Below are 17217 nucleotides of genomic sequence, written 5' to 3'. Positions count from 1 at the left end.
GTAAAAAATATTTTTAGGTTTTCCTGAAATACTCACATCTGACATCACATCAGATCTCAGTAGGCTTTGGGAATTGAACGGTCGTGGAGACATTCAGTCAAGTCAGCCATGACAGGCTATCTGACTTTATTTTGTTTGTGCGTTTTTCCCCCAATTACCAGAATATTTATTTTGCCCTTTGAGAATCAAATGGAAAAGACCCCATCCAGCGATGTTTTCTTTTCAAAAAAGTACATTTTACTTTGTAGAGATTCTAGGAAAAACTGGTCTTTACTAAGTATCAGTGAAACTGCCTGTTTGTAGTACTTTTGACCATTGAAAATCCTGAGACTCATTATCAAATAAAACTCAAAATAGTAATCACCAATGGCCTTGTCCTCTCCTTCTCATTACATGCATCCGTATCCATAAATCCATGAGGCACTAATGGATTAGGTTACATGCTGCTGGATTTGGACTCCAATGCGCAAGATAATAACACTTCTGCAGACTGCTGCTAGCTAATCATAAAATGAGAGTAATCCCTGATGGAATTGGCATCAGTATCCTGCATAACAACCTGTTTTTCTTCTAATAAAGCATCCAGGATGATAAATGGGAGGTCAAAGGCTAACAATACACCAAATATCGTATTCCATGGAATCATATTCTCTGGGGAAATGACTCAGCTCGCTGTAGCACTGAACCACAATGGCATAATAATCAGCTAGTGCAGACGATGGCTATAAATAGAGCAGCACGGAGAGAGGTGAAGGTAGAGAGGAAGGCAGAGGAATAAAACAGACACATCTGGAGTAAACAACAACGCCTGGATGCAACAGAGCCTTCAATAGATCAGAAACACACTCATTCAAGAAAATATCATGGTGTTTTTTTATTTTCAAACTGTTACAAAGACGTTTAAAAAGGGATACTTTGTGTGTCAAATAGTCAAGGTAAGCTTGAGGGAGTAAGAGTTGTAAAGTACAGTAGGGAGAATCAAATGGACAGATTTAGCGGTGACTGAAGAAGCCCTGAGGATGGTTGTACTTGAATGGCTTCAGACGATTTGGGCCCCTGAGAAAGAGAGTGAGATGTAAGAGATACAGTAAATCTAATCAGATACACAAGAGTCTTTGACAAACGTTTGTGAAGAGTTGAATTCTTCTTGTGACTGCGTACCTGACAGTCCGCAAGCACATCTTCTCCCTGGGAAACTCTCGTGGTCCCTCCACGCTGTCATCTTGTCCTTCAGTCTCCAAATACACGTCCAGACAGACGCACAGGCGTGAAATCTGATTGGTCAGGAGCTGGTGTCCTGGACGTGGGCCCTGAAGTTCATTTTTGAACACATTGACCTCGCTCTCCATGGCCTAAAAAAAAGGTACAGATGAGTCAGTTGGAGGCTGAAAATCTGGACATATAAAGACTCTGTTGCACAACAACAGAGTGATCAATATTTAAAAATGTTCATACTCGAAGGTTGTCATCAGTGCGTCCACTGCGCTCTCCCTTCCAGCTGAGAGAGAGCGAGAAAAGAGGAGAGATTTCTGGGTAACGGGGACTCAGCACCACCGCGGCCTGGAGACGAGCTGAGGAAGAAAAAGATGAAGGCGGGTCGTTTATAATAAACAAATGAAAATAAAGTAATCACTATAGGCCACTTCTTTCATCAGTGCTGGTATTTACCTGTGCCCCTCTCCACCACACCCATGAAGTACATATCAGTGTCCTTAGCCAGCCCAGCGTCACTCACATGACGTGTATATGGCAGGACCTACCCAGAAAGAGAAAGATCACAGTGAGATGTGTGCTGCATGAGGTGTATTTTGGTATCCAGGTGATTTCAAATATCTGTACGTATGTGTTGATGTGTGTATACCATGTACTCCTCGTGAGTGATAGTGGTCCAGCGGGCTAAACGAGAGATGATCTTGGCAGGAAAGAGATACTGACACTCACTGGAGACTGGGATGATACTGTGCTCTGAGGACACGAGAACAAACAATCTCAGTCAAAATGTCCCATCTCTTCTTTAGGACTATGTAATGAGTGATCGTTAAAAATATAACGTACCCAAAGAGGCAAACTGTTTGTGTAAAGCCAACCGTGACTGGACTCGTCCCCTCAGCAGCTTCATGGTGCTCTCCATTTGGCTGGCACTCAGGGAACTGCCCACATGCACACCCTGAAAAAACAAGAGCATATACCAACATGATACGGCTGTAACACACAGAAACTCTGCTCAACTGGGATGATACTTGATTTAGACAGGCACCTCTGACACATCTTTGGGAAAATGTAGTCCTCCGAGAGTCTGAACCCACATGTAGGGATGGCCTAGCTCCTCCACATAATCAGCAAAGCAAACAATCCTAAAAGGAGATAATGGGTTAATTCTGCTGGAATTTTGTTACATTTTCTTTTGTTAAATTCAACAGTGTGATTATATTATCTGACATCCTCACCCGACTTTATCAAACTGGTAGCGATTAGCTGGATTGGGGGTTTCTCGTCCCTGGTCGCTGGTGTAGAGGCAGCAGAGTAGAGTGTCTGATTTCAGCAGATCCCTGCAAAAGAAGACATCATTAGACTTTCATTTCAGGGACACCGAGAGGGAGACGAATGCTTATGTCCACACACACACACACACACACACACACACACACACACACACACACACACACACACACACACACACACACACACACACACACACACACACACACACACACACACACACACCCTGCGCTGATGGCTGTGCTGAGGTCTGTGGAGGTGGAGACCTTGGTCTTCACAGTCATAATGTTCAGATTCATCAGGTAGTAGAAGTAGAGATGGAGGATGCTGCCATCTGTGGAGACATGATGGATAACACATGGTGATGAACTAATCCATTACTAGCTGAATTCAATACTCCCACTACGCCCCTCTTTTCATTAATCCTGACAGCGAACGCCCTCCTGGGTTTTCTTCACACTGCAGCGCATTAGAGAGCAATAACTGGGTGTGGTCACGACTGTAGCAAGCAGCACCCAGGGGATACATACTATGCTGATGGCCATCTTTCACGCTCTGCTCTCTGCAATCACATTGAACTCTGTGACACTCAAAGACACCTACACTGTTCGATTTGTGCTTTTACTGCAGTAAACTGACTGCTGCAGCTGGCAGCACTGAAGATAAACAGGGAGAGAGAAGGCACAAGATATAAAAGCAGAAGTTAGAGAAAGACTGGTGATGAGAAAATATGCTTACAGCATGTGGTAGGTGCTGCGGACCCACGCTGCTGCAAGCGTCTCTCCCACCCCCCCTCCACCCCTTTAGGTAGTGTTACGCCTGCAATGCAGATCTCCCTATAATCTCTCACTATTCCTTCCATTGCCAGCAGAGGGAACACGAGGGTCAAGTGGTGTCATGACATCATAGCAGAGTGGGTTGCACATACTTTCTCTCACATACTATCTGGTAGGTTTAGAATTACCACAATACACAGTACAGCTATGGTCATATTGCAGGGAGCAAAGATGACTTGTAAATACTTGGGTTTAAACATACTGTGTAAAGACTGCCTGCACCCAATGCATAGACCGTTTTTGTTGCAGACACTAACATTTTAAGTCATGAAGACTGTAGAATGAGTTACCTTTACACTTGAGGTCTAAGCAGAGGGACAGAGGGTGCCTTTTCAGCATCTCGCGTCTTTTGTCATCCAGCTGGCCGCCTGTAGTTGGCCTTCTCCTCTTCTGTCCAACAGACAATAAAAAGCAATGGAAACGAGATGAAGAGAAAGAAAGCAAAACAAAGTGCATGTTTGACATTGTGGCATATCAAATACATTTGAAAAACAGTTTGCATCAAATTCCAGCTGCTAACAGGAGAAACATGATAGTCACTTAGCATCGCTACCATTTTAGCCCTCTACTATTACAGATAAAAGGAGGCGGCGGCAGTTCAAAGGAAGGGCTGAAAGTAGTAAAAATTGAAAAAGAAGAGGTGTTTCAGATGAGTGGTCATATACAGACAGTAAAAGACAAGCCAGAGGTTAATAATACAAAATACAGAAAATGTATTCCTGAATCAGTAATTTAGAAAATACGTCTAGAAAAACATCCTGACAGAGTGTGCATGCCCGACGCAGGCTCAGGTTACAGTCACCTAGCCATTCTTGGTAAATATTTCCCAGAATCCCCCAGTTGGCATTCGTCCGGATGCAGGAAGCGATCGATAGCTGCCGCCAGACCACAATGTGTGACAGCTAGGGCTTCAGGGACAGTTTGTGTGTCCGTTGCAAAGACAGGTATATTGAGAAATCTCTGAACTCACTGACCTGAGGATGTTAAGTGTGTGTGTTGGGAATAAAGCCAGGCCCTTGACTCACCGTTTTCTCTTGCTCCTCCTCTGCATCTGAATCACTCTCATCATCTGGATGAAACCAGAACACATACTTTTATGGGTCTTTTTGTTGGGATGATACAAATATAACATCTTAAAATATTAAACAACACAGAGTGTAACAGAAACTGCACAACAAAGATAAGTGTTTGTGTGCTGTGTGCACATGCTGTATGTGTGATGGCAGGCATGTATAGTGGTGTTTGTACCCTGGGAATCTTCTGGAGGTTTGGAAAGGGCCTTGGCCTCATCCACATCACCACTGATTGAGACACTCAGGCTCTTGTCTGAAATAGACACAAAAATAAATCAGTGACAATCAGAGCTTACCATCCCATGAAGAAAACCTATTTAGTCTTGTAACATAGATATATATTCTGTAATGATGACTAACCACAGGCCTGGCCATAGGCATTGGCTTGAACAAACAGGACGTAGAGAGGTGGAGGCAGGTGGCGGGCAACCTCTGTCTGTTTCTGAGTCTGTTCAAAAGGCATGGACAGGTACTGCTGCACTGGGAGAGAGGCCTGAGAAAGAAGAGAGAGAGGATCCATACATGATGTCCATTGGTGGTACAGCAGTTAAGACCTTCATCTCAGTGAAGAGAAAAGATTAATGAGACTCTACAGAACACTTTTGTTTATAAATAAATAAGCAAATGAATTAAAAACTCAATATCATAAATAATAAATGAACAACACATTTTCAAAATCAATGGTCCAAGCTGCTGAAACTGGAACAGGAGAGATCGTGTGATCCTGTAAAACCTTAAAACCTTTATAACGTGGCACCCAGAGAGTGTTATACCTGCATGATGGCATTGAGTCCTGGCTGCAAGCTTGTAAGATGCTCCTTCTTCACCTCGATGCTCTTCTGGATCTTCTCCTTTGTGGCCTGTGACTCCTTGTATTTCTCTGCCAACCTGGATCCAGGCACAATCTATTAGCAGCTGCTTTATGTTCACAAAAACATCTTAAGTGATTTTGGACCACGTCATGCTACAAATGCACTATGCTATGTGCATGTTTGCATACCTCTTCCTCTGTTCAAGCTCCCAGTCCAGTCGTGCCAGTGTGAGTTGGTGAGGATCACTTTTTGTGAGGTTAGGCCTGGAAATGTCCTGCGGCGCCTCCTGGTAAAACTCTTCCTCAGACACCAAGTCTATTTCCTCATGCTTAGACCTGGGTCAGGGAAAGGTATGTTAACTAAGCATTTTGAGCTGCATTTTGTGTGTGAAAGGTACTAAACAAATAAAGTTTAGTATTATTACCACAGTGGAAGCATGCATTTCTTAGAATATGTACATGAGCTATCAATAAGTAACAAGTCACATTTAAAGTCATATTTACAAGCTTTACTCCACATGAACACATTTTTGTATAACTAAGTAATAGGGCTTGATGTGACCCAACTTCCTTGTTTTTTTGTTTTTTTTAAAGAGAATTTTGTAATCTTTCTTAAATTCAAAGGGCAATATAATTAAAGCCTGCTTTTCAAAGTAAAAGCTGCTCTACTTGAATGAGATATGTGGCACTAACTTGAACTCCAGACACTTGCTGATCTCCTTCTGAAGATGCATAACTTCATACAGCAGGTTCTGTAGCTGAAGGTGCAGCACATCCACTCTCTGCTTTGCCTGAAGGGAGGGGGAGGGGGGGCAGTGGTTAAAGCTGGTTTGCAAACACAACCCAGGTGACCATGGCAATAAATTCCCAAACAAACAATATGCCAAGAATCAGGACCAGGATTCAATAAGAACAAGGATCAATAAACAGGATCCGAAACTGGATCAATACATTCTAAATGAAAACAAACCCGAGGTATAAGCTTTCTTTGCTGACAGTGGCAGCTACTGCAGGTAGGTGTTATAAGTAGAAACAAAATGCTTTGTGTTCAGCTTGCCATTCCTGATCAGCAAAAGAAAAAGGAGTTGAGGCAGCACTTTTTCAGCAAATGAATGAAAAAGTATGAACTTAACTTAAGCAGGTAATCCTTTCAATATCTCATAAACGTTGGACAGCATTTGAGAGTTGTGTGGTTGTTACCTCATGTGTCTGATCTCTGCCTCTCTTTAGTCGCATATGAGCCAGGCGATTTAGTTTTTTCAGATTCATGAAGTGGATGCAGCTCTGCATACGCCTCAGCTCGACCTCAGCACACTGAAAACAGATAAACTAGTTAGACTTCATCATTGTTGGTCAACACACAGAATCAGTTTTGTCTGGGACCATATAAACAATGTTGTGATGTATAAGATATACAAGTGGTACAAACTGTATGTGCAAAGAATCTGCTGTGGGGGTCTGTACTTGTTTACAGCACCTTGATGAGTTTGAGTAGTCTGTAATCTACATTATTACTGACAAAAACTGACTATGAAATCAGTCACTCATAATATGTAATAGTAGTTTGGATGTGTAACGTAAAAGTACGATTCTTACCCCCTCCTTGGCTCCATTGGCTTTAAGATCCTGGATCTCACTCATGAGTGTGGCCAAACTCTGACATGACTCTTTGTACTGCCGGTAGTCCTGCTCAGGGTCCTTGATGTCCAGCTCTACCTCCTCACTATACACACGCACATCCTGGAAAAATGGAAAAAAAAAAACACGTCAACACACAGGCTGTAATTTGTGGTTCTGTTGTTTGCTGCATTATAGGCAAGATGTTTCTGGTATTGTATAAACCCGGAGACACCTTACTGTTTAATTCAGTAGTCTTTATAGCTTATATATTTTTTTAATCTAATCCACTTAATGCTTCAATTCGCTAGAGTGGATAAAAATGTTTTTAACTGTTTACCACCTCAGTGTCTACTTGTTTTTGCAGACAAACTTGAGCTTGACTGTTTTGAATTTTATATCTCTGCTACAATGCACAATGGCACCTTGTCTGGGCGGATTTATGTTGCCGACACAGGGCCTTGGCCCTACTCCTTCTGCAGGGGGTCTCCCGACACACAGCTGCCCCACTGTTACCCTCAACCGGTCCCTCCTGACGGTGTCCTACCTGCTGGTCCCCATCTCCGCGACCTCGCTTCATCTCTGGGGTTCCTCCTTCACTGCGGAGAACCTTCGACTTTCGCTTCTTCAGGGCGTCCGATGACATGGTTGGCTTTATTAGAATGGGGAATAAATAGACTAAATACAGTACGATTAGCCGTAAAAATTCAACTAGTTACAGTGACGTACGTGCCACCAATATTTACCTATTATCAAGCTAGCTAATGTTAGCGTTGTATCTCTGCGATAGCTAAGGCTGACCAACTTAGCTCATTGGCTAACAACCGTTAGCTTGTCGGCTCATAAAGGCAAATTTTCCTATCACAGATACCAAACTGTCGATGTATTATGTGTTTCATGAGAAATCTATACATGTCCACATACCTTCGTGATGCAAAAATACGTCTGAACGTATTTAATCGTGCTCTAACGCACATGTACAGGACACTTTGTTTCACCGCAAAGCACCGAGTACGGACGGAAGCCCTGCCGTGCCAAAAACCTTAGGCCGGATAGCTGTAAGACGAACCGGCAGCTACAACGCCACCTACAGCAAAACAAATTTAAAAGCGGTATTGCAAGTCATTCAAAGTCTGCATTATACTAAAAAATGAAATACTTTATTCCTTCTCCTTCTCTCTATTAATAGTTTCTTATCCCATAAAAATAGAAACATTAAGAATACACCAATGGTGGAAATGTACTCAAAAGGGTACAGTAAAAGTAGCAATACCAAAATAAACCATAATAAAAAAAAGTAGTCATGTACGTAAATAACAATGTCATTTTTTGTATATGTACATAAATAAAGAATAAAGCAGTGCAAATCCAACTATTATATACAAACCTATATGTACTAAACTGTATATTGTATAAGTACAGCACTTGAACATTTGTACTCAAATCTGAATACAACAGAAGCAAAGTAGACCACATACATTCAAAAATGATTTATTCACAGTTCTAGTGACACCTAAAAAATGTACAAAGACACATACGACAAGGATCAGTATACTGGAGTTACATAAAAAGCAAACATTTGCTCTTCTTATTCTCCTTTACACTTGACAGACCAGATGGAATCAGTCAGTCCACCCTCACTTGGCCATATCTATTAGACTCTGCAAAGATGTGGGCACCCAAGTCTTCTCTCCTTGCACAAACACAACCCCTCTGTCTATGTAGATGACAATACGCCCAAATGTGTACAGCTGCTTGCCCTCGTGCCGTTTGGCCACTAAGGGCATAAAGACAATGTTGTTTTCCTCTGCCTTGGTCTGGATAAGATCTTTAAAGTTAGTCGGCACACCAGCACTGATGCCCCTGTGAGCCACACTCTCAGCATCTCTGCGCTCCTGCATGGCTTCATACTGGAAGTCCTTTCGTCTCTCTGTCTGCGTTAGATATGCAATATTCTCTCTTGCACCAGGTTGCATATATCCACCTGTGGATATGAAAAAGAATGAGTGTTTTGGTACAGCAGACAAAAAAAGGGCTGAATTATCATAATTTTGTAAAGGAATTTCCATGTGTTTATTTTCTGAGACTGTGTGTACCAACCCATGCCTGAAGACACTGCACGGTTCATGATGTCCAAAGCTTCATTGAATTTCTCTTTAATGAGCGGCTGTGCCAACAAGACGTCACTAAACATGCTTTTCCAACCCAGGTACCATTTAGTGATTTCCTCATAGTTAGGACTGTTGCTCAACCATGAACACAGGACCTAAACAACAAAACACAGACAAAAAGATTAATTAAAATAAAGTGTGTGGGTGTATATATATATATATATATATATATATATATATATATATATATATATATATATAAAAAAAAAATCAATAGCAGCCAAGTGCATCTTAATTACTTTCTGTTCATTTTATTTTGTAAGTATAGTTACTGACCTGCAACCACTTTGTAAAGAAGTTCTTGTCCAGCAGGGACACCAGGCTGGAGGGGGACAACATGCCCTCCCAGTCCATCACCCAGTGAAATGGCTCCATCTGCTGCTGGTGAGGGTTGATAACCAGCTCTTCCAGACACAAAGCTGAGGAGGGAAACAGAAGCCATCACATGAAGAGGAGAAACCAGTGGGAAAATAAGGGACAGGAAAGGATAAGACTGCAGGGTAATACATTTTCTTCCACTGCTATGGTATACTTAAGGCTGATGAAGACATACCTAGTTTAGGGATGATGTTTTTCACCATAAAGGCCTCCCATGCTCCTGGTGTGAAAACATCTTTCCACGGCTGCAGGATGAGGCGGGCAGAGGCGTCACTGGGATGCCAACGCTGCAAGGCGTTGGATAGTTTGCTCCTGATTGGTGGGTAAAGAGGCTCTAGACGTGACTGGAGAAGAGGCAGCCAAGGATGGATCCAGGAGTGGATGGGCACTGTGTCAGTTAAGGGGTTCCAGTTATCCACCTGCCAAACAGGAAACAGACAGGAATAAAAACCGCTAGTAATGTAGAAGGCAAGTATGTGAAATTATCAAAACCATGGCAGTTTCTCTACATCTAACTAAGGTTAGAGTTAAGCTGTTTTGTGCTTCACGGAGACATGGCTGGGGGAAAGAACTCCCGACGCGGCGCTGCAGCTGGACGGATTCCAGCTTCTCCGAGCGGACCGCGACGCGCACCTCTCCGGCAAAACAAAGGGTGGAGGTATCTGTTTCTACATCAACAGCAGCTGGTGTAACGACGTGACAGTGATCCGACGGCATTGCTCTCCTTCCCTGGAAACTTTTTTCATAAACTGTAAACCTTACTACTCCCCCCGTGAGTTCGCTTCATTCGTTCTGGTCGGTGTTTACATTCCACCGGAGGCCAACGTGCAGGACGCACAGCGCGCACTCGCCGATCAGATACTGGAAACGGAGCGGACCAACCCGGACTCCTTAGTTATTGTCCTCGGTGACTTTAACAAAGGTAATCTCAGACATGAACTCCCCAAATACAAACAGTTTATTAAATGCCCCACCAGGGAGGGGAACACTCTGGATCACTGTTACACCACAGTCAGTAACGCTTTTCACGCCGTCACCCGCGCTGCACTGGGACACTCTGACCACGACATGGTCCACCTGATTCCTGCATACAGGCAGAAATTAAAACTTTCTAAGCCTGTTGTGAGAACTTCGAAGAAGTGGACCAGTGAAGCTGCAGAGGACCTGAAGGCGTGTTTGGACTGTACTGACTGGGATGTTTTCAGGACTGCTACCAACAGTCTGGATGAGTACACAGAGGCTGTGACTTCATATATCAGCTTCTGTGAGGACTGCTGCGTACCAACTCGGACCAGGGTGAGTTACAACAACGACAAACCCTGGTTCACAGCAAGACTGCGACAGCTGAGGTTGGAAAAGGAAGAGGCGTTTAAGAGTGGCAACAGAGCGGAGTTTAAGGAAGCCAAGTACAAGTTTAGCAAGGCGGTGAGGGAAGCTAAACGACTGTACTCAGAGAGACTACAAAACCAGTTCTCCTCCAACGACTCTGCTTCTGTGTGGAGGGGGCTCAGGCAGATCACCAACTACAAGCCAAGAGCCCCCAACTCTGCTAACGACCGACGCCTCGCCAACAGCCTCAACGACTTCTACTGTCGCTTTGAAAGACAATGGGACAGTCCTGACACCATCCCCCACACCATCACCCACCAGCTCCAGCCCAACAGCCCCAACCCCCTCATCACACCTGGGGCTGAACTCTCACACCTCCTACCACCACAGCTGCCCCCCACAGCGCCCCCCACTCCTCCAGCATCGACACCTCTGTCTGTCCTTGAAAGAGATGTGAACAGGCTCTTCAAGAGACAAAACCCGCGTAAAGCTGCTGGACCAGACTCCATCTCCCCATCCTGCCTGAAGCGCTGCGCCGATCAGCTGTCTCCGGTGTTCACGGACATCTTCAACACCTCACTGGAGACATGCCACGTGCCAGCCTGCTTCAAGGCCTCCACCATCATCCCCGTCCCCAAAAAACCAGGGCCCACAGGATTAAATGACTACAGACCCGTCGCCCTGACCTCTGTGGTCATGAAATCATTTGAACGCCTGGTCCTGTCCCACCTCAAATCCATCACAGACTCTCTGCTGGACCCCCTGCAGTTCGCCTACAGAGCCAACAGGTCTGTAGACGACGCCGTCAACCTGGCTCTACACTTCATCCTCCAGCACCTGGACTCCGCAGGATCCTATGCCAGGATCCTGTTTGTGGACTTCAGCTCTGCCTTCAACACCATCGTCCCGGCTCTTCTTCAGGACAAGCTCTCCCAGCTCAACGTGCCTGACCCCACCTGCAGGTGGATCACAGATTTCCTGTCTGACAGGAAGCAGCACGTGAAGCTGGGGAAACACGTCTCAGACTCGCGGACGATCAGCACCGGCTCCCCTCAAGGCTGCGTTCTTTCTCCACTACTCTTCTCCCTGTACACCAACAGCTGCACCTCCAGTCACCAGTCCGTCAAACTCCTGAAGTTCGCGGACGACACCACCCTCATCGGACTCATCTCTGGAGAGGATGAGTCTGCCTACAGGTGGGAGATTGACCACCTGGTGACCTGGTGCAACAACAACAACCTGGAGCTTAACGCTTCAAAGACAGTGGAGATGGTTGTTGACTTTAGGAAGAGCGCAGCCCCACCCGCCCCCATCACCCTGTGTGACTCTCCAGTGGACACTGTGGAGTCCTTCCGTTTCCTGGGCTCCATCATCAGCCAGGACCTCCGGTGGGAGCTGAACATCAGCTCCCTCATCAAGAAAGCCCAACAGAGGATGTACTTCCTGAGGCAGCTGAGGAAGTTTAACCTGCCACAAACAATGCTGGTTCACTTCTACACCGCCATCATTGAGTCCATCCTCACCTCCTCCATCACCGTCTGGTACGCTGCTGCCTCCACCAAGGACAGACGCAGACTGCAGCGTATCATCCGCTCTGCAGAGAGGGTGATCGGCTGCAACCTCCCATCTCTTCAGGACCTGTACTCCTCCAGGACCCTGAGGAGAGCAGGGAAGATCGCTGCTGACCCCTCCCACCCCGGACACCATCTGTTTGACCCCCTCCCCTCTGGCAGGAGGCTGCGGTCCATCAGGACCAAAACCTCCCGCCACAAAAACAGTTTCTTCCCCTCTGCAGTCAACCTGACAAACTCTCACTGACACCCCCCCGAACACTACCGCAAGCTATACGTTATATTAACGTACATCACCCCTGTCCCCACTGCGTTACATTAACGCACTCACCCCCTACTGGACACTTTATCTGGACACTTTACTTTACTTTATTCTGGTCACTGCACTGTTTGTTATTTATCTTATCTTATTTTTATTTTTATTCTTATTGTTATTTTAGCTTTTATATTCTACTTATTTGTTATCAAAACAATAGCACCTTCAGACCACAGCAAATTCCTTGTAATGTATGTTACTTGGCAATAAACAGTTTCTGATTCTGATTCTGAAGTGGAGATAGTGTGTGTGTGTGTGTGTGTGTGTGTGTGCGTGTGCGTCTTGCCTCTCGCTGTAGCCGAGGTAAGATGAGCTGCTCCAACAGGTGATCCAGGATCCACAAAGGGAGAAGAGGAGCCCACATTTCCACACAGTCCACCATTGGCCCTACCATGCGAGGCTGCCAGCCTGATACACAGGACCGCATCACTGGTATCCACACTTCCCACAACAGTCTGGACCAACAAAGACAGGACACAAATGTTACAAACACATATGATCAAAAATGGACATTTTTAAAAACAGCTTATTATATGCTGGTGTGTTTACAATGACCTGTGGTAAGGGTCCATGTTTGAATCTGGGGCACTGGAGTGGAGGTCTCTAGATTCGAGAATTGCTCTCCACTGGCCGATGTCTTCCAGACAATAAGAGCTGTCCTGAAATGATCAGAGAGCAGTCTGAGAAGTGGTAGCTTCACTATTAATTGTTAAAGCATGAAAGTATGTAGTTACATCAAAAGAAGATAATTGCAAAAGCATACCTTCAGAGGGTCCCAGGAACGAAGTCTCTCTTTGAGTAACGGCTGAACAACAGCTACAGCCAAGTCTGCCAATCCTATTGTCTTGTATTCTTCATAAAAGTCTGTTTGCAAAGTCTCAAAGATTCGGGCACACTCCTGAAAAAAGAGAAGGAAGGCACCAAGACATTTAACTATATGGATGTGATAACAGAGCAAAGACTGACAAACTGAAACAGGCTGAGAACTGTAGCTGTTAGTCAGACGGTGTGTGTGTGTGTGTGTGTTCACTGTATATGCACCTGCAGGGTGGGTCCCTCCCCCGGTGCCATCTCCCCAGAAGGAAAACGCTCCACCAATGCCAGAACGGCCTCCATTCTCTGGATGGCATCTCGCTCTGCGTCCAGTCTGCTCTGCAACGCTCGTGACTCGTGGCTCAGAGATACAACTACATCTTTTTCATGCTGCAGACGTCTGGCAGACTACAGGAGGTATTAATAAGATAGCAATAGAGAAAGCATGTCAGTGTGGTGTAGACGAGGAAGTAGCAGACTGCCAGAGAAGCTGACATTAGTCCCTGTCGTAGCCGAAGGCATTTGGTAGATATTTTTGGTTCCCTCTTACCTGTAATATGTCCTGTTCTGTAAGATCTATCAGTAGCTGCAGGTTATGTTCAAGTTCAGGGAGAGCAAAGCCGGATCCCTTCTGATCCTGAGTGGACATGCTTGGTGGACCTTCATCTGGAACACTGTGCTTGTTGGACATCTGACTGTAACTGTAATATACCTTTTGCTCTCTTCCAGTCATATCTATTACCTAGAGATGGGAAGAGATATGGCATAAATGAGATTCAGAGCCAAAAATATGCTTACATTCATATGACAATTCATTCCACAGGGGCCTTGTAATGTTTGTACTGAGTGTAAAAGTACAATAAACTTAAGTTCCTGATGCTTATTACAACATTACAGCCTAATTATAGGAGTGGGAAGCTCAAAGCCTGATAATATTCCTGTGAGACAGACGCAAAGGAGTGTTCATGTCTTTTCAAACAGACCTTGACCTGTGCCAACTCTCCAGCGGATGCCACTGTACTGCGCCCTGCCAGCTTGCCTTTAGCCTTCAGCTCGTCTACAGTTCTGTACGAGTACTTGGGTTTCTTCTTTCCTCCAGGGCCTGCAGGATCCTTACGCCACTGGCCTAGCTCCTTCTGAAACTCCTACACAGACAGAAATTGACAATAACATCAAATTCATGTTGACTGACTCCACCATATCACTTCTGCTATAAAATCTAACAGTGGGTGTAGCTGGAAAAAGAGGCAAACAACACTCTACCTTTTCCTCCTCTTCCTCTGAGTCGATCACAGGAAAATCCTGAAGACTCTGCTGGGTTCGCTCATTGCCATAAGCACCCACTGCTCCCTTGCCTTTACGGACTTTTGCCTCAATGGGGTTTATAATACCTGCAGCAATAAGAAGCAAGGTCAGAATATATCAACTCTACTGTTGCTCCTGTAAAACACACAGTATTACTCAACACCTCAATAACATAGCCTCCTCAGATCCACCCACCTTGAGCATTCTTGCCCAGGCCTTTGCCCGGTTGGTAGCCCATCTTCTGCAGAAGTTTCTGTCCAATTCCCTTTGTGTGCTTCTCCCAGTTACCAATGCCTTTACCAGACTGTATGCCACCTGCAAACCTCTGGGACTGGTTCCCCCGGAAATTACCCTAGAAAAATAAAAAACATTTGTTTTTGACAAAACACACTGTTACAGAATACACTGCAATGTGTAAAGATCACAGCCACAACTAAATGTACCATCTGCAGTTTTTTTGGTGCAGTGCTGCGAGGAGGGGGAGGTGCTGAAGGGCCACCATCATCAGAGTCATCAGAGCCTCCTTCTACTTTTTGCTGGTGCTGTTTCTCCTCAGCTGCAGTCTTACGCAGACCAGCACTCACAAAGTTGACTGGAGCACTGTAGTCTTTAGATCTAGAAAAAACACAAACAATTGACTTGTTTTGTTAACAATTATTTTTATTCAAAAAAGCAGCAGTTGGTGTTTCTGTGGACTATTCCTCTTGGGATGCTGTCTGTTGAAGTCTATTCTCCTTGGCATAGGGTTTCCCTCCTGTTAGATTTGTGTTTTCCCCATTGTGGTTAGGGCTTGGGCTAGGGCTAGGTTATGGTTAATAACTGGTTGGGCGGAGGTTAAGGTGAGAGGAAACACACGTCAACACAAACAACCAAAATAAACCCATGCCTTACTTTTTGCCTCCAAAGCTAGGCCTCTCATCCTCGTCTGAGTCCCTGTCAGCCCAGATACCGTAGGTGGCCTGGTCCTTGGTCTGCCTGTGTCTGCGGCGGTCTGGGTTGAACTCATTGGCCAGGTCCCAGTCTGTCACCTCAAAGCTCTCCACCTCCACACCTTCCTCCTCCTCCTCTCTCCGCCCATACAGATGGGACATGGACATCTCTGGATATCAAAATAAACAAAATACCAAGGCGGTGAAAGTAACGTTAGTGTAAAAACACCAAATGATAAGTTACATCCAAAGCCATCTCCGTGACAACCGAGCAAACTATCTGCTGGTGAAAGCCACGGGAGGTGGCTGAAAGCTCGCACGAATAAATCTAACGTTAGTAAATTGAGAGTTTGTCGAACTAACGTTACATCCAGTACGTTTAGTTGATTTTGAATGTTCTATAGCTGTGATCATGTGGTAACTGTATCCTAGATATGAGGTCAACAACAATTACCCCTTAGGTTATCTCACTAATGTTAATATTAACTCAAAGAAAATTATAAATAGCACAAATAGCTAGCTGGTTAGGCAACACTATTAATCTTAGTAAACATGTGTAAACAACTGCATAGATAACTTTATATCTGCCCCTGAAGAGAAAACCCAACGTGAAGACAAGCTAACATTTACTAGCAAAAGCTAACGTTAGCTAATATAAACTGCTCGCTTTACCCGAAAAACTTGCGTGTAGGGAAATAATGAAATACACGTTTTCTCTAACTAACCTGAAACGTTCGTTATTCCTCTACCCAGAGATCAGGTATACATTCATTCTTCTGGGCCAGTAATGAAAGGCAATCCAGCTAAAGTCAGCTAGCGTATCCGTGTTACACATGAAAACACAAGTACTTCCGGTTGTCGCTGTAACTGCCAGTGTTGTACAAAACTTTGTACCCCGAAAAATGTCTGTCCCTGAATGTGGCGTATATGATTCTACGGAGCCACCGGAAGGGGGGATTTTTTTCTTTTACATTCCCTCGCATTAAGGTTTGCATTTTGCGAGGGAACGCAAAACTTAATGCAAAACGTAAAAGCATTTCTCAAAGATGTTCTCGCCGTGACCCTTAGGGGGCTCCTTATGTCTTTTGATTAAAAGCTCTCACATCAACTGTTAACATCAGAGGAACAGAGTGAGTCTATGGCTCCTGTAGTATTGATTATTCATAGTCACAAGGATCTAGTTTTAAACGTATGGGATATGTTGTTTCATACAGTTTCAACCGGAAAAAATCAATAATAAGTAATTAATTACTAGTAATAATAGATTCTGGTGAGAGTCGAACCCACAAATGCCTGATTAGAAGTCCAATAAGAGCCAGAGTCCGCTGCAGGCCATCGATATACACAAATTCACAGTTTTTATTAATCTATTGAAAAGTCTGACTCTAACTCACTTTGGACAAATAGCTATGTGAATCTGGCACCCCAGTTAGCTATGTGTTAGAAACATGAACAAGGAGATAGTTTGGAAAGTAAATGTCGTAAACCATTTTCAACACAATTGCTTCATACTGATTCTATTTTCCCCCATAGACTTGCTACAGATATCTCGTCTACAATCCGTTTATT

The 17217-nt window shown here is 44.5% G+C and overlaps 2 protein-coding genes across 2 annotated transcripts; both read right to left on the bottom strand.

Moving 5' to 3' along the window:
* Positions 1–859: 859 nt before the first annotated feature.
* Positions 860–7861, bottom strand: thoc5 (THO complex 5). The gene is made up of 20 exons (XM_070904443.1): positions 7761–7861; positions 7384–7488; positions 6816–6959; positions 6420–6533; positions 5913–6010; positions 5409–5555; positions 5182–5296; positions 4769–4901; positions 4584–4661; positions 4361–4404; positions 3626–3725; positions 2725–2833; positions 2448–2549; positions 2258–2354; positions 2056–2167; positions 1862–1965; positions 1669–1756; positions 1456–1571; positions 1162–1352; positions 860–1056 (listed from the first exon to the last, which is right to left on the bottom strand). The coding sequence occupies exons 2-20, from the start codon at positions 7480–7482 to the stop codon at positions 993–995; spliced, it is 2055 nt and encodes a 684-aa protein (XP_070760544.1). The 5' UTR covers positions 7483–7488; positions 7761–7861; the 3' UTR covers positions 860–992.
* Positions 7862–8311: 450 nt separating this feature from the next.
* On the bottom strand, positions 8312–16475 carry tfip11 (tuftelin interacting protein 11). The gene is made up of 15 exons (XM_070904376.1): positions 16374–16475; positions 15611–15818; positions 15163–15334; positions 14915–15071; positions 14678–14805; positions 14398–14559; positions 13965–14156; positions 13643–13822; positions 13365–13499; positions 13157–13260; positions 12888–13056; positions 9561–9804; positions 9284–9426; positions 8937–9102; positions 8312–8820 (listed from the first exon to the last, which is right to left on the bottom strand). Exons 2-15 carry the CDS (start codon positions 15814–15816, stop codon positions 8474–8476), a joined length of 2505 nt encoding a protein of 834 aa, XP_070760477.1. The 5' UTR covers positions 15817–15818; positions 16374–16475; the 3' UTR covers positions 8312–8473.
* Positions 16476–17217: the final 742 nt, after the last annotated feature.

Source organism: Enoplosus armatus, chromosome 4 (assembly GCF_043641665.1).
Source record: "Enoplosus armatus isolate fEnoArm2 chromosome 4, fEnoArm2.hap1, whole genome shotgun sequence".
Lineage (NCBI taxonomy): Eukaryota > Metazoa > Chordata > Actinopteri > Centrarchiformes > Enoplosidae > Enoplosus > Enoplosus armatus.
The sequence above is the reverse complement of the archived record's forward strand: the minus strand, read 5'-3'. Positions and strand labels throughout refer to the sequence as shown.

Excerpts from the sequence above, each read along its gene's own strand:
- thoc5 (XM_070904443.1), bottom strand. The coding sequence starts at position 7,482 with ATGTCATCGGACGCCCTGAAGAAGCGAAAGTCGAAGGTTCTCCGCAGT. Across the intron at positions 2,550-2,724 it reads AGCACAGCCATCAGCGCAGG|GGATCTGCTGAAATCAGACA; the intron begins GTGTGTGTGTGT and ends CTTCTTTTGCAG. Across the intron at positions 1,057-1,161 it reads ATGTGCTTGCGGACTGTCAG|GGGCCCAAATCGTCTGAAGC; the intron begins GTACGCAGTCAC and ends TCTCTTTCTCAG.
- tfip11 (XM_070904376.1), bottom strand. The coding sequence starts at position 15,816 with ATGTCCATGTCCCATCTGTATGGGCGGAGAGAGGAGGAGGAGGAAGGT. Across the intron at positions 9,103-9,283 it reads TCTTTACAAAGTGGTTGCAG|GTCCTGTGTTCATGGTTGAG; the intron begins GTCAGTAACTAT and ends TTTGTTGTTTAG. Across the intron at positions 8,821-8,936 it reads TGCAGTGTCTTCAGGCATGG|GTGGATATATGCAACCTGGT; the intron begins GTTGGTACACAC and ends TCATATCCACAG.